Raw genomic sequence first — 23,747 nt, forward strand, 5'->3', positions numbered from 1 at the left:
TTACAGTTTTCTTGGAGCCCTTCTTAGGCGCTGGCTTGGCTGGTTCAGGCATTGCTGCTGGGAAATAAGTTTCTTCACAACAAAATAACTAATGCTTCTGTAACAGTGCTCCCTTTCTGTGGAACACTCTGGCAGACACGGTCTGACCCCTTTTCGGGGCAGACTAAGGCTGTCCAGACCGCTGGTTATGCGGGGCTGAGGTCGGTTTGTCTGGACAACCCGTCGGCGTTGCCATTCTGTTTCCCAGGTCTGTAAGTAATGGTGAAATTGAAGGGTTGCAACGATAAACTCCAACGTAATAGCCTGCCATTATCTCCAGAGACCCGGTTCAGCCACACCAACGGGTTATGGTCGGTGACCAGAGTGAACTCCTGCCCATATAAATAGGGAGTCAATTTCTTTAATGCCCACACCAAAGCCAAACACTCCTTTTCGACCGCTGCATAGCTGACTTGGCGGGGCAGGAGCTTCCGGCTGATGTAGGCAACTGGATGCTCCCCTCCATCTTCGCCTACTTGGCTGAGGACGGCTCCCAGCCCGAACATGGAAGCATCTGTGTGGACGATAAAACGTTTGTTAAGGGCTGGAGCCGCCAAGACAGGAGCGTTAATTAGAGCATTTTTGAGAGCCTGGAAAGCCGTTTCACAGTGGGGAGACCACAGGACCTGTCGAGGTAAGTTCTTCTTGGTCAAGTCAGTCAGGGGTTTGGCAAGTGTGCTGTAGTCTGGTACGAACCGTCTATAGTACCCTGCCGTGCCCAGGAAGGCTAGGACCTGAGTCTTAGTGATGGGGGTGGGCCAATTGGCGACAGCTTCTATCTTGGCCGGCTCTGGTCGCTGCTTTCCACACCCCACCCGGTGACCCAGGTACTGTACCTCGGCCATCCCAAAGTGGCATTTTTCTGGCTTCAGAGTCAGGCCAGCAGCCCGGATCTGATCCAGAACCATTCCTATGTGAGCTAAGTGGTCCTCCCATGACTCACTGTGGATCGCTATGTCGTCCAGGTAGGCGCAAGCAAAACTCTGGAAGCCATCCAGGAGCCTATCCACCAAGCGCTGGAATGTAGCTGGGGCATTCTTCATCCCAAACGGCATTACCCTAAACTGATATAAGCCGAATGGGGTGACGAATGCCGACTTGGGGATAGCCTCCGGGGCCAGGGGAATCTGCCAGTAACCTTTGCAGAGGTCAATAGTGGTCAGGTAATTTCCCCTGGCTATACGATCGAGTAGCTCGTCTACCCTGGGCATAGGGTAAGCGTCCGTCACGGTCTTTTCATTGAGCCTCCGATAGTCTACGCAGAACCGGGTGGTCCCATCTTTCTTGGGCACCAAGACAACTGGGGAGGCCCAGGGACTATCGGAGGGCTCAATTACCCCGAGTTGGAGCATCTCATCGATCTCCTTCTTCATTCCTATCCTAACTGCTTCGGGGATTCGGTACGGAGCCTGGCGCAAGGGAGCTTGTCCCGGAGTATCTACCTGGTGGGTGGTTAAAGTAGTGTACCCTGGCTTCGGGGAGAAGGTGAGGTGTTTGGACTGTAGGAGTTGGTTGAGCTGCTCCCTTTCAGTGGGGCTAAGTCGGTCTCCTATCTGAACCTGCGCCACTATACCTGTGGGGAGACTCTTTTCTAATAGGTCTGGAATGGGTAGACTGTCGGGGCCTTCCTGAGGGGAACAACATACGGCCGTCACGTTCTCTGGTCGCTCAAAATATTCCTTGAGCATGTTTACATGGAATGTCTTTCTAAGATTGTTGTCGTGGCAGCTAGCTATCACATAAGTGGTGTCTCCCCTTTTCTCTACGATCTGGTAGGGGCCCTGCCAGGACGCCTGCAATTTGTCTGTCTTCACCGGCTTAAGTACTAACACCTTTTGTCCTATGGTAAAGATTCTCTTTCGGGCCCCCCAATCGTACCATACTTTCTGTCTTCTCTGGGCCGACTGGAGATTAGCCCGCACGGATTTGGCTAATTGCTCCATTCGGTCCCTGAGTTCCAGCACGTATGGCACAATGGGGACACCGTCAGTCTCCATCTCTCCCTCCCAGTGCTCCCGGATCAGGTTTAGGGGTCCCCGTACCTTTCTTCCGTAGAGCAACTCGAAGGGAGAGAACCCTGTCGTTTCCTGGGGCACCTCCCGATAAGCAAAAAGGAGGTGCGGCAGGAAGCGTTCCCAGTCTCGGTATTCCTGAGTGAACGTCTTGAGCATTTGCTTGAGGGTCCCATTGAACCTCTCACACAGCCCGTTCGTCTGGGGGTGGTATGGGGAGCTCAGGAGGGACTTAATTTTGCAAACCTGCCAGAGTTGTTGGGTCAATTCAGCCGTAAATTGGGTGCCTCGGTCGGATAGGATTTCTTTTGGAAATCCTACCCGGGAGAACACCTGTACTAGTGCATTCGCTACCGTATCCGCTTGTATGTTGGATAGGGCGACAGCCTCTGGGTACCTGGTAGCGTAGTCCACTACGGTAAGAATGTAGCGCTTACCGGAGGGACTAGGGGTAGCCAGTGGTCCCACTAGGTCAATAGCAACCCGGCTGAAGGGTTCCTCTACAATGGGCATATTTACTAGATGGGCTTTAGGGTGATCGCCTCGCCTTCCTACTCGTTGACACACATCGCAGGTGTTACAGTAAGTTCTAACGTCGGCGTGTACCCCTGGCCAAAAGAACGTGTGAGTAATGCGGTGTAGGGTACGGGTTACAGCTAGGTGGCCTGCTAAGGGGATGTCATGGCCTATCTTGAGGATTTCTTGACGGTATTTGTGGGGCACTACCAGCTGTCGCCTACGCTGTCCCCTTTTCTCTGTCCAGCGGTATAGTTTCCCTTTTTCCCATAAGAATGTTTTATTATCTGCCCCGCCCCCTCCGGTCTCTGCTCGTTCCCGGTACTTTTGTAAGGTCGGGTCAGTCTTAGACTCTGTCTCGAAAGCATCTGGGGTGTCCCAGGGTATGGGGCCTAACATGTCAGGCAATGTCGGGGTAGGTCTTACCTGTGTCTCCCGCACTGGTGAGAGTTCTCGCTCCGTCCGGGCTTGGGCCCGTGTAGTCACTGGGTCCGCCTCGTTGTTGCATACTGGAGCATAGGCAGAAGTCATGGGGCCCAAATCATTGCCCAGTAGTACTTCGGCAGGTAAATTATCCATTATGCCCAAGTTCACAGCCCCCTTTCCCGCTCCCCAATCAAGATGCACTTTAGCTGTTGGAATTTTGTACACATCCCCCCCCGCCACTCTAACGGCCACAGTCTGTCCAGATCGCTTGTGCTCCGGCACCAAATGACTCTGTACCAGCGTGATAGTAGCCCCTGTGTCTCTCAATCCCTCGGTAGATCGCCCCTCGAGCCATACCTTCTGCCGATGGTGCTGGCGGTTATCTGAGGCAGCATATACAGGGTCCGCCTCGTGAAGCGGCCCCAAATATTCCTCCATAGGGGCCTCTTGGTTAACACAGAGGGTCCGGGCCGGACGATATGCCCCAGAGGGGTAATTGTAATTCCTGGGTGTCTGGTGCGTATTAAGGGGGCAGCTAGCCATGAAATGCCCTGGTTGCTTGCATCGGTGGCAAGTCGGTCTGGGACGCTCAGAGCTGTTATTGGGTGGTCCTGAGTGTCGGGCGGGCCCTGCGGGCACCGGGGCTCGGAATTCAGCACGAGGGGGTGCACGGTAAACCTCTCTGGGTTCGTGGAGACGGGAGTCATAATGTTCATCGGCCAATTTGGCTGCTTCTTCTAAGGTAGAAGGTCGCCTGTCTCGCAGCCATTCCTTCCCTTGCTGTTCCATGCCATTATAAAAATGTTCTAAGAGAAACAATTGTAAAATTTCCTCACCAGTCACCGCTTTACTTCCGCTCATCCAGTGATTTGCCGCTCTCCGCATTCGGTGCGCCCATTCCATATGGGTATCGTTAGGCTTCTTTTTCGTGCCCCGAAACTGTCGGCGATACGCGTCCGGAGTTACTGCGTACCGTCGCAACAGTGTCTCCTTAACTAGCTCATACTGTGTCACTTCCTCAGCACCCAGAGTACGAAAGGCTTCCAGGGCTCGCCCGGATAGTTTCCCAGACAATATCGTGGGCCACTCCCTGTTGGGAATCTGGTGCAGGGCACATTGCCTTTCGAAGTCCGCCAAATATTCATCAATCCCTGTCTCGCTCTCTAGGAAGGGTCGAAATGCCGCATAGGGTATCTTGGGCCTCCCAGCATTTTCGACAGGGATGATTACCTGCGGGGCTTCAGCATTGCGGTGTGCGTTCGCTAGGTTGAGTTCGTGGGCTCGAGTCTCTCGTATATCCTTGTCCGCTTCCGCCATCAACTGCTGTACCAATTCCATGGAGGGGTTCGGCCCGTACAGTGAGAGCCTCTCCCGAACAATCCTGGTTTTTTCGTCACTAATCGTGGTCGGTGTTTCCGCCATTGTGAAGCTCTGATCCAGTTCGGTCAATTCTGCGATCAGCTCTCTCCTCGGCCGGTTGCTGGCGTACCCCCCTCTGCTTTCAAGTAAATCCTTTAGGGTTGTACGCTTCAATTTTTCGTAAGCGCTCTCCATCCGTTCTGTACCTCTCCTAGGAAATCCAGGAAAAATCCCACCGCTGCCGCCAAATGTTACGGTTACCCTTAGTCTCGCTGAGAGATGGACCGCTTAGTAGCCTGGATTCCTATTGCTGAAGAGGGGAGAAACTGCTTTCCATAGTATTCTATATGAGTCTCGCAAATGTAGAATAATCCCCCTTAGCTGTAGTACAGCTAGGATACCCTTCTGCCCACAAAAACGAGTCAACGCTGCGATTGAGGGACAACCAAGAACTGAGGACTGGGATGCCCAGCCTGCTTTTTATTTAGGTTACATGCACACAGGGCACTCCCAGGGGGGGAAGCATAAAATCCCCCATCACACATTTAGACAAAGCCCTTGGACAGGCCACCGCAGATAACAAGTACACACAAGAAAACAATTGAGTCCTTCTTATCACCTAGCAGTGAATGCTTATCACAAACTTAATTACAGTACACAATATGCTAGGAAACCTGCCTCAGAAAATAGTTTTCTCAAAACTGAACAGAGTTAACCCTTTATGAAATGATACTTGTTACAGTTTTCTTGGAGCCCTTCTTAGGCGCTGGCTTGGCTGGTTCAGGCATTGCTGCTGGGAAATAAGTTTCTTCACAACAAAATAACTAATGCTTCTGTAACACTGCCTATGGCCCAAAAAACTACGGGCGAAGGCAGAAATATACGAGCGTAACTTCTAGGTTACGCCGTATATAGGATACCAAACCAGCGCAAATTTCGGAGTCGCCGGCTTTTGCGGGCGATGCTGCATATCGGATCGGGCCCCTGGTGAGTTAAACAAATATCGCCTAGATTAAGAGTTTTGCGGTAACAGGGGTGCGGTGCTAACAAGCCGTTTTCTCTCACCGCTCACTTTCCTGCAGCGCTGGTATTACGAGTTTTCAGAAACCCGGCGTTAAAAGACAAAAAGTGAGCGTAGAGCTAAATTTTGCTCCAAATCCCACTCCAATATCAGTGCTGCTTAAGTCAGCGGTGAGCTGGTGTAACGTGCTTGTGCATGATTTCCCCATAGGAATCAATGGGGAGAGCCGGCTGAAAAAAGTCTAACACCTGCAAAAAAGCAGCGTAAAACTGAGTAACACAGCCCCATTGATTCATATTGGGAAATAAAATGTATGTTTACACCTAACACCCTAACATGAACCCCAAGTCTAAACACCCCTAATATTACATTTATTAACCCCTAATCTGCCGCCGACATCGCTGACACCTACATTATAATTATTAACCCCTAATCTGCCGCTCCGGACACCGCCGCCACCTACATTATACTTATTTACCCCTAATCTGCTGCCCCCAACATCGCCACCACCTACATTATATTTATTAACCCCTAATCTGCTGCCCCCTATGTTGCCGCAACCTACCTACATTTAGTAATCCCTAATCTGCCACACCAATGTCGCCGCCACTATAATAAACATATTAACCCCTAAACCGCCGCACTCTCGTCTCGCAAACACTAGGTAAATATTATTAACCCCTAATCTGCCGTCCCTTACATCGCCGCCACCTACCTACATTTATTAACCCCTAATCTGTCGCCCCCAACGTCGCCACCACTATAATAAAGTTATTAACCCCATAAACCTAAGTCTAACCCTAACACCCCCTAACTTAAATATAATTAAAATAAATCTAACTAAATATTCCTATCATTAACTAAATTATTCATATTTAAAACTAAATACTTACCTATAAAATAAACCCTAAGCTAGCTACAATATAACTAATAGTTACATTGTAGCTAGCTTAGGGTTTATTTTTATTTTACAGGCAACTTTGTATTTATTTTAACTAGGTAGAATAGTTATTAAATAGTTATTAACTATTTAATAACTACCTAGCTAAAATAAAGACAAATTTACCTGCAAAATAAAACCTAACCTAAGTTACAATTACACCTAACACTACAATATAATTAAATAAATGAACTAAATTAAATAATATTAAATAAAATTAAATTATCTAAAGTACAAACCCCCCCCCCCACTAAATTACAGAAAATAATAAACAAATTACAGATATTTAAACTAATTAAACCTAATCTAATAGCCCTATTAAAATAACCCCCCCCCCAAAAAAAAAAACCCCTAGCCTAAACTAAACTACCAATAGCCCTTAAAAGGGCCTTTTGCGGGGCATTGCCCCAAAGTAATCAGCTCTTTTACCTGTAAAAAAAAATACAAACAACCCCCCCAACAGTAAAACCCACCACCCACACAACCAAGCCCCCAAATAAAAACCTAACTAAAAAAACCTAAGCTCCCCATTGCCCTGAAAGGGGCATTTGGATGGGCATAGCCCTTAAAAGGGCAGTTAGCTCTTTTGCAGCCCAAACCCTAACCTAAAAAAAACCCCCACCCAATACACCCTTAAAAAAACCTAACACTAACCCCCTGAAGATCGACTTACCGAGAGACGTCTTCATCCAAGCCGGGCGAAGTGGTCCTCCAGACGGCAGAAGTCTTCATCCAAGCCGGGCAGAAGTGGTCCTCCAGACGGGCAGAAGTCTTCATCCAGACGGCATCTTCTATATTCAACCATCCGGCGCGGAGCGGCTCCATCTTCAAGACATCCGACGCGGAGCATCCTCTTCTTCCGACGGACTAACGACGAATGAAGGTACCTTTAAGTGACGTCATCCAAGATGGCATCCCTTAGATTCCGATTGGCTGATAGAAATCTATCAGCCAATCGGAATTAAGGTAGAAAAAAATCCTATTGGCTGATGCAATAAGTCAATAGGATTGAAGTTCAATCCTATTGGCTGATCCAATCAGCCAATAGGATTGAGCTTGAATTCTATTGGGTGTTCCAATCAAACTAATGTTTGCGAGGCGGGAGTGTGGCGGTTTAGGGGTTAATATGTTTATTATAGTGGCGGCGATGTCGGGGGCGGCAGTTTAGGGGCTAATAAGTGTAAGTAGGTTGCGGCGACAGATTAGGGGTTAATAATTTTAATATAGTGTTTGCGATGCGGGAGGGCCTCGGTTTAGGGGTTAATAGGTAGTTTATGGGTGTTAGTGTACTTTTTAGCACTTTAGTTATGAGTTTTCTGTTACCGCGTTGTACATAAAACTCATATAACTACTGACTTTCAAATGCGGTAGAAATCTTGACGGTTTAGGGTGTACTGCTCACTTTTTGGTCTCCCAGGACAGACTCGTAATACCAGCGCTATAATAGTCCCATAGAAAAAAGACTTTACGAAGTTTACGTAAGTCTTTTTGCGGAAGGCCAAAAAAGTGTGCGGTGACCCTAAACCTGCAAGACTCGTAATACCAGCAGTAGGAAAAAAGCAGCGTTAGCACCTGTTAACGCTGCTTTTTCTGCTACCGCAAAACTCGTAATCTAGGCCTATGTAAATTATAAACACAGCATGTAACATCTTATACACATAATGTAGACACACAGGCCACCCATTCACATGAAACAATACAGAAACATGTTTGTATTTATGTATGCACTGTGTACCAGCATTTTAAAGACAGCACTTGCTCAGAGAGCTTAAAGGGACATTATACACTCATTTTTTTCTTTGCATAATGGTTTTCTAGATGATCTATTTATATAGCCCATAAAGTTTTTTTTGTTTTTTTTTAAATGTATAGTTTTGCTTATTTTTAAATAACATTGCTCTGATTTTCAGGCACCTAACCACACCCCAAAGTTTTATGAGAATACCATCAGATACCTACTCCAGCTTGCTCCTGTTTGTGTAAAGGGTCTTTTCATATGCAAAAGAAGGGGGAGGGGGGGTTGTCTTATTTCCCACTTGCAGTGGGTTTTCCAGCTATCTTTTCAACAGAGCTAAACTGAGCGCTTCTAAGTAAGTTTTTAAACTGTTTTATACTGGATTTTGATATCAGTATCTGTGCATTTTATATTTTATAGTAATGTCTATTACATGCAGTTATATGAATATTGGTGTATACTGTCCCTTTAAGGTGCTTCTACCATCTGCTAATGACTCAATTTGTGAATTGTTGACATGATATAAGCCTCTCTGAGCAGCTGTGGTATTTAAAATGCTTGTGCACTGAAAATATCTAGCTACGCTTCACATGCACGTGCAGAGGAAAATGCTAACACTAAAACAGCAATAACTTTTACTAGAAGCATTTTTGCCTGTACATGTATATTGCAAATGTGTTTCTATTCAAAGATGTAATTCATCTATGTGCATTTATATTTTGACTGGAATGTCCCTTTAACCCCCCTAACGACCAAGGACGTACGCCATACGTCCTAAAAAAAAATTCAGTTAATGACCGAGGACGTATGGCGTACGTCCTTGGTCTGGAAAGCAGCTGGAAGCGATCCTGATCGCTTCCAGCTGCTTTCCGGTTATTGCAGTGATGCCTCGATATCGAGGCATCCTGCAATAACCCCCCTTGGCCATCCGATGCAGAGAGAGCCACTCTGTGGCCCTTTCTGCACCGGACATGGATGACCGGTATCGTTGGTGGGTGGGAGCTTACGTGGGAGGCGGGTGAGCGGCCATCGATGGGCCATATCACGTCGAGGGGGGCGGGATCATAGGCGGGATCGCCGGGGGGGTGGATGTGGGTGGGAACGGCTACACTACAGAAAACAGTTAAAAATAAAAGTTGGGTAAAAGTATTTTTTATTAAAAATCAAAGTGATCTGGGAGGTGGAGGGGGTTGTTCTTTGGGGGGGGGGGGAAGCTACACTACAGAAAAAAAAACAAAAAAAAAACATTTTTTTCCAGAAACTGGATACTGGCAGACATCTGCCAGTACCCAAGATGGCTCCCAGTAAGGTAGAGGGGGAGGGTTAGAGAGCTGTTTGGGGGGATCAGGGAGGTTGGGGGCTAAGGGGGGAATCCTACACATCAGCATATGTAAATATGCTAAAAAAATATATACCTTTTTTTAAAAATACCTTTTATTTTAGTACTGGCAGACTTTCTGCCAGTACTTAAGATGGCGGGGACAATTGTGGGGTGGAAGAGGGAAGAGCACTGTTTGGGAGGGATCAGGGGGTCTGATGTGTCAGGTGGGAGGCTGATCTCTACACTAAAGCTAAAATTAACCCTGCAAGCTCCCTACAAGCTTCCTAATTAACCCCTTCACTGCTGGGCATAATACACGTGTTGTGCGCAGTAGCATTTTGTGGCCTTCTAATTACCAAAAAGCAATGCCAAAGCCATATATGTCTGCTATTTATGAACAAAGGGGATCCCAGAGAAGGTTTTACAACCATTTGTGCCATAATTGCACAAGTTGTCTGTAAATAATTTCAGTGAGAAACCTAAAATTGTGAAAAAGTGAACGATTTATTTTTATTTGATTGCATTTGGCGGTGAAATGGTGTCATAAAATATACCAAGATGGGCCTAGATCAATTCTTGGGGTTGTCTACTACACTAAACTAAAGCTAAAATTAACCCTACAAGCTCCCTACATGCTTCCTAATTAACCCCTTCACTGCTGGGCATAATACACGTGTGGTGCGCAGTGGCATTTAGCAGCCTTCTAATTACCAAAAAAAAAATGCCAAAGCCATATATGTCTGCTATTTATGAACAAAGGGGATCCCAGAGAAGCATTTACAATCATTTGTGCCACAATTGCACAAGTTGTTTGCAAATAATTTCAATGAGAAACCTAAAGTTTGTGAAAAAAATTGTGAAAAAGTGAACAATTTTTTTTATTTGTTCTCATTTGGCGGTGAAATGGTGGCATGAAATATACCAAAATGGGCCTAGTTCAATACTTTGGGATGTCTTCTAAAAAAAATATATACATGTCAATGGATATTCAGGGATTCCTGAAAGACATCAGTGTCCCAATGTAACTAGCGCTAATTTTGAAAAAAAAGTGGTTTGGAAATAGCAAAGTGCTACTTGTATTTATGGCCCTATAACAAAAAAAGCAAAGAACATGTAAACATTGGGTATTTCTAAACTCAGGACAAAATTTAGAAACTATTTAGCATGGGTGTTTTTTGGTGGTTGTAGATGTGTAACAGATTTTGGGGGTCAAAGTTAGAAAAAGTGTGTTTTTTTCCATTTTTTCCTCATATTTTATAAATTTTTTTATAGTAAATTATAAGATATGATGAAAATAATGATATCTTGAGAAAGTCCATTTAATGGCGAGAAAACCAGTATATAATATGTGTGGGTACAGTAAATAAGTAAGAAGAAAATTACAGCTAAAAACAAACACCGCAAAAATGTAAAAATAGCCTTGGTCCCAAATGGACAGAAATGGAAAAGTGCTGTGGTCATTAAAGGGTTAATATGATCCCTAGGACACCACTTGATAGGTTTAAATTAAACGTTGATAGACAAGAGAATAGCTCACATATAACAAGTTAGAAGTAAACGTTTTGCACGCGAGTGAAACCCGACGTGCGCTAACTTACGGACTTTGGATATTACGACAGCGCTAACGCATTCACCCCATAGACTTCAATTGATGGCATAGATGAAAAAACCCTAACACTTATCGCTTGCGCAATAACTTGAAGATTGTACCCCTTTTATATAGGGGTACCCTTGCATTTCTATTGGCTAATAAGATTCTTCAAATTCAAATCAGCCAATGAGATGAAAGCAGCTTTCATCCTATTGACTGATTTGAATTTGTTCGTTCAAAAGGAATGTAAGGGTACCCCTATATAAAATGCATTCAATCTTCAGTTTGCGACTGAAGACTGCATGAAGAGGAGCTCCCTGTCGATGCTCTGAAGAGGACCACCAACGTTGCCTTCGACCTTAACGAAGACTTCACAGCCGCCACCTGGATAAAGATAGAAGATGGACTGTGGCTTGGATGAAGATTGATGAAGAAGATGGTCCCACAATAAATGAAGATGGAGCTCCGCCCTTCATCATTGGTGAGTTCCAATTTTGGGGTTAGAGTTAGTTTTTATTTTTATTTTGGGTGTTTTTTTGTTTTGTTTTTTAAGATTAGGGCTTTTTTTTTACTTTTAATGGGCAGAAAAAGAGCTGAATGCCCTTTTAAGGGCAATGCCCATCCAAATGCCCTTTTCAAGGCAATGGGTAGATTAGATTTTTTTTAGTAGGATTTTTTATTTTGGGGGGTTGGGAGTGGGGGGATTTATGCAAAAGAGCTGTTAGCTTTAGGGCAATGCCCTACAAAAGACACTTTTAAAGGGACAGTCTACATCAGAATTGTTATTGTTTTAAAAGATAGATAATCCCTTTATTACCCATTCTCCAGTTTTGCATAACCAACACAGTTATATTAATTAGCGGTCGATTATTAGGGCCGATATTTGGAATTTCTGAAATAAATCGTTATCGGTCAGAAACTTACCGATATTACCGAAATGGAGCAAATCAAAAGTAATTTAGCTCTGTGTACTTCAGGGAAACTATGTTGTTTTAAGTGACACAAATCATCTATGTTTGTTAATGCAAGTCCATCTACAGGCCTGCCATTGAGGGTTTGGTAGTTGGTAACTGAGCTCCCAGGAACACCTGGGCTTGGATTCTGTTATCAGGTGTAGTGATGAACTACATCTTGGTTTTGAAGCCTGATAGCACATATAAGCTGGACATAGCATAGCATCTAATAATAAATAGCACTGATAACAGAGTCCAAACCCAGGTGTTCCTGGGAGCTCAGTTACCAACTACCATACCCCAAATAGCAGGCCTGTAGATGGACTTGCATAAACAACATAGATGATTTGTGAAATGGAAAATGTTTTCTTTAAGTGGCATTTTAAACTACATTGTTTCCCTGAAGTACACAGAGCTAAATTACTTTTGCTCATAGGGGTCAGCAATACATAAAATCAATCTGCTTGCTAATTGCTGTCAGAAATAGAACATTTATTGCATTATGATACATTTTACACATTTGCAAAACTTTTCACTAAAGCTGCTATATTTGATAATTTTTAATTTATATATTTTATTTTCCCCTTTGATGGGCAAAGAAAAAAACATTAAAAAAAATTGTAGTTCAGGCACAACAAACCTTGAGTAGAAAGCTATGCAGTATAGGAGACTAGTATCAATATTCTCTAGCAGTGGATAACAATGCTCTGACCATTAGGTGGCACTGTTACACAAATATAAAACTGCCCATAAGTGACATAATAAAGAAACGTATAGTCCACTCATCAGTACCAGGGAAGGTATTTGCAATCCAGTACCAGGGAAGGTATTTGCAATCCAGTAAATATATGAGCATATTACAAATAAAGCAAATAAATAAATCTAGCACTGATATTCCAGCATGTCATTTATTTCCCTGTCAAGTGACAATATATATATATATATATATACATATATATATACACTATATATATATATATATACACTATATATATATATATATATATATATATTATTTTTAACTTTACTTTTAAACCTAATCTGTAAAGTGTACCAAGTGAGCGTGTTTTTAGTGAAGTGTCAGCAATATATGAAAAAAACAGAAGCTGTTTAACAGGAGAACATGCTAAAATGTTATGCTTTCTGCACTATAATGTTGTTCTACTTAACTGGGAGTATTGAAGAAATCGTGTAGTGTCTAGCTTTGCAGTAGTGACTTAAATTTATTTTATGTCAGTGTGCAGTTTAAAGGTATTTATGCCATTTTTATATGTTTTGGGAAGCCATTTAAGAAGTTGATTTTCAAGCACTTCACTTTTCCCAGTTGTTTACTTTTAATGTTTAATATTTTAATGAGCATGTTCAGTTTATACCAGATTTGTGTAGAAATTGTGTTGATTTTTAAAACTTTAAATGTACAGAATATTGGCCCCTGTTATCGGTTATCAGCCTGAAAGGCGGCCAATAATCGGTATCAGCATCGGCCCTGAAAAAACGATATCGTTCTATCCCTAATATTAATTCACTTTTTACCTCTGTGTCACAGAGTCTGTGATTACCTTGTATCTAAGACTCTGCAAACTGCCCCATTATTTAAGTTCTTTTGATTTTGGCATTTTAGCCAATCAATGCTGACTCCTAGGAAACTCCACGTGCTTGAGCACAGAGTTAGCTATATGAAAAACATGAACTAACACCCTCTAGTGGTGAAAAACTGTCAAAATGCATTCAGATTAGTGGCGACCTTCAAGGTCTAAGAAATTAGCATATGAACCTCCTAGGTTTAGCTTTCAACTAAGAATACCAAGAGAACAAATCAAAATTGGTGATAAAAGTAAATTGGAAAGTTGTTTAAAATCACATGCTCTATCTGAATCATGAAAGTTTATTTTGGACAAGACCGTCCCTTTAAGGGCTACTGGTAGTTTATTTGTAGATTAGGGTTTATTTTTATTTTGGGGTGTTTTTTTTTTAGGGGTATTAGATTAGGAATATTTTTTTATTTTGGATAATTTAATTTGTTATTTTTTTAGGGTAGATTTTTATTTTATTTTCTGTAATGGTAGTTTTATTTATTTTTGGTAATAGTAGTTATTTTTTTATTTGTGTAATGTTAGGTTTTTTTGTAATGTAATGTAGTTGTTTTTTTTTTTAAAGTAATGTTAGTTTTTTTTTTTTTTTAAATTTAAGCTTAGGTTTTCATTTTCTTTTTACAGGCAAGTTTTTTTTTTAAGGTAGTTAGTATATTTTAAATGTAATTTATTTGTATTTTAATTGGGGTTAAGTTAGGGGGTGTTAGGTTCGTGGGTTTAGTTATTAGTTTAATACTTTGCAATGTTGGGGGTGGCGGTTTAGGGGTTAATAGATTTATTTAGTGTTTGCAAAGTGGGGGGATGGCAGTTTAGGGGTTAATAGATGTATTTAGATACTTTGCGTTGTGGGGGGATGGAAGTTTAGGGGTTAATAGGTTTATTTAGATCATTTGCATTGTGGGGGATGGGGGTTTAGGGGTTAATATATTTATTTACTATTTGCGATGTGGGGGGATGGTGGATTTGGGGTTATTAGACTAGGGGCTTATGGGTAGGGTGTTCTCCAGAGGCTTCAAAGGGGAATGCGAAAATGCGATGGCGATTTTTCCACATTTCTTCTCCATTGATCTCTATGGGGGAATACATGCACGCCAAGTCGGAAATTGGTTTATGTTCTGTATGCAGGTTAACGCAGCATTACACACGCTTTTAATACGGTTTTTACAATGGCAGCGCAATGCAAAATGCGAAAAAGCCATATTGTGCACAGGGTTTTCGCAAAGAATTTGCCGTGCGACTTGTAATCTTGCCCTATATGGGGACATATTTTTAAAAAGAGGCTTTTGGGCTTTAAATCTAGGTGTCTTGAGGGTATCTAGGCCTTTTTTATGATCGGTTACAGACCCCCTTACATAGAAACCACCTTCCTACAAAATGTGCATTTTTTAATTGTAATTCTTTAGCAATGTGCATTTAGACACCCAAGTTACCCAATGTTAAATGGATAAGGTGATTGCCTTTCAAATGACTGGTCTTGTGGGTTTCTTGGGCTTAAGAGAACGGGGATTGAGGGGTTTGAATACTTACAAACCTTTATTATAATAGCGAGTACAGATGTGGAGCATGAAACACTGGCCTAGTCTATACATTTTGAATTATTGTGTTATCTTCATATTTAAATGGACATTATATTTATCTATTGTACATGTCATGTGATGAAGCATACAATGTTGTCATTATTTATCTATGATTTGAACTGCTGCCAATGTGTTAAACACCTAGGTACATTAGAGGTTTTGTGCTAATGCACCTATGCGTATAACACAAATGACTCCATGTAAAATAGTTCAACAAAATAGCCATTTAAGATATGTTAAGGTTTGTCTTGAAAAAAAAACCATATATATGTTTAAATGTGTGCACCAGTGGGTCCTCTATTTCAGTTTTTTGAGCGGCCCAGCAGTGAAACAGTTAATTAGAGCAATTAGCAAACACTACACAATGTAGACTGCAAAATGTGGTTTATTTATTAACTGTTTCACTGCTGGGTCACTAACAAAACTGACCTTATGTGTATGTATGTATTTACAGACATATATAGACATACAGTATAAATACATATGTATACATATATATATAACTCACACTAATGATAACATGGAATATCAAAACATACCCAGAGAACAACAGACTCGTTCAAATATAAACAAAGACAAAAGCAATCAGACATTTAGCAATACATCTTCAAAATTGAAACCAGCAAACAACTACTCATATCACAATAGAAAGCAAAATCACCATCACTACAAACAGCACCAATCTAACTCTAACTATAACGAGTATTCAGGAAAACAAAACTACAATCATCACTACAATTCACACAATAATTACATTTACCATGATAGGGATTTTTACACTACAAGAGAAAATAACTACCACCAAGATTTCATTAGACCAAAAGAAACAAGAAACCACAGAAATGACTATGAAGATATTTATCAAGAACCAAATGACCAATGGAGAACAAAAACTCAACAAAATATGAAGCAAGGAAACACACATTTTTTAGGACTCAGAGAAAGAAAAGAGTCCTTTCAGAGACCGTACATCCCCCCAAGACTCCGGGTGGAAAACCAGGAAAAGAATTTCCAAGTACAACAGAGATCAACCCCACAAAAAAGAAGAAAAGAAAGTGGGGACGAGGATGCAGAGCAGGTAAACAGAAACAAACTAAGAAGAGAAAACTGGCACGTAAGGCAACAATCAGTATAAATTCTGATGAAAATGACCTAGTAAAAATATTCAACTTGTCAGATAGGATTCTGACTAGGGAAGAAGAAAGTGTGCTTAAAAAAGGCCTCTCCTTCGCCCCCAGTAAAAAACCAGATGCCTTCTCATTATTTGTGGACTGCAATAAATATATAAGAAAACTAACTCTACAACGGTACTTTAAAAAGAAAAACATAGACCAAAAAGACACCAGTGAACCAATGACAGATGTAAACCCACTGAATGAAATTGTACTCACACAAAGCGATATTCCAACGTTGAATCTACTGGAATCACTAGACACAGAGACAATAGCACAACTAGAAACAAACAGAATTGTGAAACACAGCGGGTTCAAACCGAGATCAATATTTTATCCCACTCAGGCCAAGGGGCAATATATCTCACTATTTGAAGACCTAGTACTTAATGATTTAGAGTCAATGTGTAATTCATTCAAATTGGACAACAAAAATCTGACAAACAAGGAAGAAAAAATCCTACAGAACCTGAGTAAAAATGAAACACTAGTATTCAGAGAGGCTGATAAAGGCGGTTCTATAGTAATACAAAACAAAGGTGACTATATAAGCGAAGCCAACAGAATACTGTCAGATACAGAGACCTATGAAGTACTACCAAAAGACCCCACTAGCCAATTCACAGATGAATATGCCCAATTACTAAGAAATGCAAAGAAAGAAAAAATCTTGGACGATGATGAATATAAATTCTTATCGACAGACATGATAAAAACCGCAGTATTTTACCACTTACCAAAAGTGCACAAGGACACTAAAAATCCTCCAGGACGTCCAATCATTTCAGGTATAAACAGTTTAACCAGCAATTTATCAGAATATGTGGATCATTTCCTACAACCCGTGGTACCAACAATTAAGTCATACCTAAGGGACACTCCACACCTACTCACAATATTAAAAGACTTACGCTGGGACAACAATTATTCATTAGCAACACTGGATGTAACAGCACTGTATACATCAATACCACACAGTAAAGGTATAAATGCAGTGAACCAAATTCTTACATCAGATACCAATATCAAAAAAGAACAAATTTCCTTCATTGGGGAAGCAATCAACTTCATTCTCACCAAAAACTATTTCACATTTGAAAATAAAATCTTCCTCCAGAAATTTGGCACAGCAATGGGCACCAAGTTTGCGCCTAGCTTTGCCAACATGTATATGGGAGCTTTTGAGGACCAACACGTATGGAAAAACAATACATTTTTGGAAAATATAATCACATGGAAAAGGTTCATTGATGATATTATAATCATCTGGAACGGAGATGAAAAGCATTTTGAAGAATTTGTCAACCACATCAATAATAATAATTGGAATCTGAAATTCACTAATACATGGAGTAAGAAGGAAATAAACTTTCTGGATATCACTATATTCATTGAAAATGAACAGATAGAAACAAAAATCTACACAAAAGAAACCGACACAAATGGCTACCTGCACGCCACAAGCAACCATCACAATAAATGGATCAGTAATATTCCATTCGGCCAGTTCCAACGAATAAAAAGAAACTGCTCTAGAAATCAGGATTTTGAAGAAACAGCAGGTGTGCTTAAACAAAAATTCTACAACAAAAAATATAATAGGAAAACAGTAGATCAAGCATATGAGAGAGTAAGTAAAATAGATAGAGATAATCTACTTAACCCGAAAAAAACGGAAAAAACAGAAAATGAAAATAAAAACAAAAACAAAAATAATACAGATATGGATTACACTATCTGTCCTAGATTTATCACCACATACAACAGTGGAGCCAAAAACATTGAAAAAATATTGAATAAACACTGGCACTTACTTATGAAGGACCCTCTCCTAAAGGAATCATTACCGGAGAAACCGAAAATTACATATAAGAAAAACACGAACCTTAAAAACATACTAGCTCCCACTAAACTAAAGTCCAAAAAAGCATCAACTAAGGGAAATTGGCTAGAAACTAAAACTAGAGGTTTTTACAAATGCAATCGGAAGAATTGTGTGTGTTGCGAACACATTAGTAAAAACAAGGAAGAAAACAAATGGATCACGGATATTGATGAAAAAAACAAATTTGAAATAAGGAGTTTGATGAACTGCAAATCCACATTTGTTGTCTACCAATTAACCTGTAGCTGTAATAAAATATATATAGGTAGAACGAAAAGAACACTGAAGACTAGATTTTTAGAACACACGAAAAACATCACCAGTGACAAACCAGAATATGGCATTGGTACTCACTTCGAGGAATTCCACGAAAAAAGTGTGGATGGGCTAAAGGTTAAAGCCATTGAACACATCCCATACAGAGTAGGAGAAAATAGGTTACTCCAGTTAAGAAAGAGAGAAACATACTGGATTCACAAATTAAAAACCAGGAAACCATATGGCCTAAACACTGATATAGATCTAGCAGCCTTCCTTTAAAACAATAAATAATAATAAATATAAAAATTACCGAGGATTTTAACACAATCTTTATTCATATTTTTATTCCCTATTGATTAAATATGTATAAACATATATATACATATCCCTACATTTTTTCTGCTAATAATATTTTAGCTTACCTATATATATATTTTTCCTTCAATTTTCATACTACACATGTTTTAATATTTATATATAATGAAAAAATTTTATATAAAAAACAGTATTATTCCAAATATCCCCATTTTCAAAACTACTGATTGTCCACTGTTTGCATTTTAATCTATTTTATATTCCCATCTCTTTTTTCTTTAGTTTTTTGACATCCGATATCCTAATTACCGCGTATATACACAAAATATACCGAAAATACACATCGGATCAATTAGACCAATATACACCCACCCCTTTTTTGTACTTAATAGCTTGAGGCTATATAAGAGTACCCAGGATGCGACTAGATTCACTAGCCTCTGATGAAGTGAGCTGATACGCTCACGAAACGCGTAAGGCACGTGACGCACGTTCGTGACGTCACTTCCGGAATTCCGAATTACTAACAGAGACCGAGCTGCACCGGGCAGCGTTGGTGGTCTCAACTACTTTTTCCTGACATCCTTTTTCAGAAATTCTTGGAACCCCACATTGGGCACACTCCCTCAGCTTTATTATTTTTAAAGTAAGTTATTTCTGCCACTTGTCGGCACCTTACTCGCTCCGTGGCTACCCATTTACCACATTATTATTATTATCAGCGTTTTATGTATTTTACCCATTTTACCCTTTTTCCATACACTTCCCCTTTTTTACATATGTTTTTAAAACAAGTCACATATATATGTATTTTTTAATAGTATATCAATAAATTATAATTGTTTTATTTCTTATTCACGCATATATATATATATTTTTTAAAATGTTATGTTTTTTGTGTATCAGCTTATAATAAACAGGAACTTCCTTCCTCTTTACCCTCTGTCCACAAATACAGTGTGGTAAGAATTAGAGGTTCCCACAAGCAGTCTCCGGTTGTTATTAGGAGATATCAATATACACATTGATATCCCTTTGGGGCACATATTTGTTTTGTGTCCTATCCTTGGATTTTGGTGTTTATACACAACATCCATTTCCATTCGTCGTTGATTGCTGGTCCCTGTGATCTAATAGGTGAGCATTTATTTATTATTGTCTTTAATCACCTTTCATTACCCGCATTCATCTGGGAAAATTTCCCATTTTTGTTTTCCTCTCTCCCATTTCTTGCCTGTGAGGAACATCTTCTGCAAGCGCTATTAGAAAAAACACTCTCTATCACAAGTCTCATATATAGACATATATATAAGTGCTTTGGAGTCCTTTGCAGTCAAGTAGATGAAAACATGAAAAATCATATTTATGCAATATTCATATAAAGCGTTATATTGTGCATTTATTTCAGATTCCAATGTTCTGCACATAGCAGAATATATTCTATGTATTTAAATAGATGATTTTATATATATTGTGTGTTTGGCTTTTTACGCACATTGAGTTAGCGTGCAAGAGAAAACAGTTAACTTTCAACTTGTAATACGAGTGCTACCCAAGGCGTGCAAAAAGCTTACTTCTATCGGAGTTAGTGCTCGACTTGTAATCTGGCCCTAAATTCTTTAATATAAAAAAATTTAAAAATAAAAAACATTTACATTTTAAGATATATTTTAAGTGCTTAAAGCAAGGTCCCATCTAGATTGATCTAAACACATTAACTGTGATTTGAAAAGCTCAAAATTGCACTCAATTGTAGGTTGGCACCTTTGGTGGGCTTTGTTAAAGGCTCTCTACGCTGGACTAGGATTGTGGGTGACAGGCATGTGCAGAAAGGCCCTGCTCCCTTATCCTGTGTCACCTAGGTGAGGGGACTAGCATTGTGAGTCCATATCAGAGAGCAGGGCTGGACTGATTTGTCGGGCAGGAGCAGACAGTCCGGAGACAGCAAGTTGGATGCAAGGGTCAACCGTTAAGTGATTCCTACGTGTGAGCATTAGACCATGTGAATGAAAGTTTTTGAGGCTATGATGGGAGGTTGTTGGTCGGTAAGCATGCAATTTAGTATGCAGGGGATGGCTGAAGGTGGCAGGTGAGGTTGTGATGAAGCAAACATTTTAGGGAATGTGTGCTATTAGTGTGCGGCCGTGTGTAGAAAAGTTCTGTGAGGATTTGCGGGGGAAAATATATGAGAGGCAGCCTCATGTATGAGTTGACTTACCCAGCATTTATCCATCAGAGAATTTTCAGGGAATGACACCTTGACATAATGGGTTAGGTTACAAGTGACACGCTAACTGTGCTTTCAATCAATAAGGGTATATTGCGGGTCTTTGTGCGCGTCGGAAGTAGTGCACGCATTGTAAGCATGGGAAGTATCATCTCGTTTTTTGGTCCTTGCATGTACATATGATTGTCCGATATTGTTAAAGTTTATGGTATGTGTGTTATTGTTGGTTTGTTGGGTGTTAATCAATTATCAAGGGCCTTTTTGTGTTGAATTTTGTGTGTGTGTGTATATACTGTGTATATATATATATATATATATATATATATATATATATATATAGTAGATATATACATATCTATATGTATATATTTTGTGTTTCAGCCCATTTCTGTATGCATGGAACGATTTCTAGATACATTTATGTGTTTTTTCAAGTTTGCTTAACTGTACATCATTATCTCTTTTTAGGTAATTTCTTCTCTTCAGTATTTTTGTTTTTTTTGTTTTGTGTGTGTCATAAGACCTGTGTCTCATTTTAGATTTCTGGCTGCATATACGTTTGTATTATCAAGACAAGTTGGTTACAGAGGTCACTACACAGACAGCTGAAGGATGTCGCATTGTTCCTTGTAATCTGGCTGCTCAAGACTTGAGCGCCTTTGGCCCCCTCTCTTTACAGGAAGTTGCTCTGCCCTGCCCCAGTGAGCTACCCAGAATATTATCCCCAGAATTGGCTCTGGTCTTGCAGAGACTTCTGGCACACCTTGAGCGAGGAGTACTGTTGTGGGTGGCCCCAGAAGGGGTATTTGTTAAACGTCAGTGCCAGGGTCGTGTTTACTGGAGTGGGCCCTTGGCTCCCCATACAGATAAACCGAACAAGTTGGAGAGAGAGCAGACATACAAGGTGTTGGACACCAATCAGTTCATGCATGGTAAGAAGTTTCATGTGAGCAATAAAGAGTTGCAAGACAGAAACTAGGTGGAGAGGTTTTGTGGGAGAATCAAGAATGCTATGACAGATCCTGGAGGATTTTTATGGGAGATTGTGGAGTGAAAGTATATAATAATTTTCTGGGCTTTACTTGAGGACTTTGAGTGACAGGGCAGATAACTAAAGGGATTCATGGGACAACATGAATTAGATTATGTACCAAGGGCAAGAGAAAAAGGAATAAAAGACCAAGCTCTGTCTACCTGCAGCAAAACATGTGAGATGGCAGATGGATGCCAGACACTAAGAGCAGGTGACAGTAGTGCAGATTTAGGATAATCCCTTTGTATGAGGGTCACAGGTGTGGTAAGATATGACCAAATAAGCGAGGCAGAGTGTGAGCCTGAGATACTAGATGGCTGGAAGTACCTGGAACTCTAGGTAGTTCATGGGTGTGGACAAAAGTACACATGTAAGATAGAGATGATCTATGCATATTTTAAAGTGGAAAATACTAAGAAGTAAAAGTCAGTATGTTGGATAATTTTAATTATTTTTTATTTAATAAAGGTGGTGAGAGTCCACAAGCCATTACTCCTGGGAATTCCAATCCTGGCCACTAGGAGGAGGCCGAGATTACCAAAACTCCTAAAGCCCTTGAAAAATGCCCACACTCACTGGTAAACTAGTCTTATCTTTGCCTCCACAGGAGGAAGATGAAGAATGGAAGGAATGTCATTAGTTTCTAACATTTGCCTTCCTGGATAAGTATTTTCAATGTGTTGTCCTTCCTATTGGTGTAGCTATGATCCCAGAATTCTCTTGTCTGTAATAAGACCTCAGAATGTTTCGGTGTTTTATTTCCTGGATGATATCTTGGTACAGGCTCCATTTAGCAGTATCTCATACCAACAGACTTTTGTTATTTATTCAAGAACATTGTTGGATTTTCCAAAGAGTTCTCTTTTCATGCTAGGATTATATTCCTAGGTGTCATTATAGACTCAGTCTCTTTGAGACTATCTTTGACAGACCCTCCCTCCTCACTGGTAAACCAATGTTATCTTTGCCTCTGCAGCAGGAAGGTGAAGAATGGAGGTGCTCCAGATGTTCTTCTGTGAGAGGGGTCCTCAGACTGATTTGAGGACCATTTTCCCCTCAGAAAGCTGCTGTTTGGACAGAGGGAAGTTTATAGAGTATTGGATAGTGGCATAATTACATTCAGTGGGTTACAATAAGGCTAAAATAGCCAAAAAATAAGGGACGCCCTAAAAAAAAAATAGAAATACTGAAGTGTTATATTATACATACGTGAATGTGGAATATTAACAAGGCCCATACAAACATAATATTGAGATGAACAATCTTCTAAAACAGTCCAGTATAAAGTTTTAAAAAAGGCCCAGTCAACTTGCTGTAGTAGGGTATGGCTCTTACCCCACAAAGTACAATATGAAACATGCAAGCAAAAAACATAGGCACCACGTGGCCAAGTATAGTCTTTTCAATCAAATTATAAATATATTCAGTATATGTACTAACAAGTGTAATGCACTGTAGATAAAGTGCTCAAAAAGCAGGCTGTATCCTTACAGTCGCCCAGCAGACAAAGCCTCTTGCAAGACTCCAGCACTGAATTGTAGGTCCAATTCTGCAGGGTTCCAAATCACAGTCAACAATCTCCCTTCTTGCAAATATCCATCAGAACTGTGAAAATAAAAAAACAACAACTCACAGTCATTGGAAAGACACAGATCTCAATACAACAATGATCTCCTGGGTAGTGTGAAGATATGTCTTAGCAAGACCAGACCAGCCTGTAATCTGCAGCCTAAAGGGTGCTGCTATGGATTTATCCTTTGCTTTTTTTTCAC

The 23,747-nt window shown here is 40.6% G+C and overlaps 1 protein-coding gene across 1 annotated transcript in view; it reads left to right on the plus strand.

Annotated features, from left to right (window-relative positions):
• Positions 1–23,747, plus strand: part of LOC128646797 (interferon regulatory factor 4) — a 141,719-nt gene that overhangs the window by 50,210 nt on the left and 67,762 nt on the right. The window contains exon 7 of the mRNA XM_053699640.1: positions 21,482–21,874. Within this exon, the coding sequence (XP_053555615.1) occupies positions 21,482–21,874 (393 nt within the window). The remainder of the gene's footprint in view (positions 1–21,481; positions 21,875–23,747) is intronic.

Source organism: Bombina bombina, chromosome 1 (genome assembly GCF_027579735.1).
Source record: "Bombina bombina isolate aBomBom1 chromosome 1, aBomBom1.pri, whole genome shotgun sequence".
In the NCBI taxonomy this organism is placed as follows: Eukaryota; Metazoa; Chordata; class Amphibia; order Anura; family Bombinatoridae; genus Bombina; species Bombina bombina.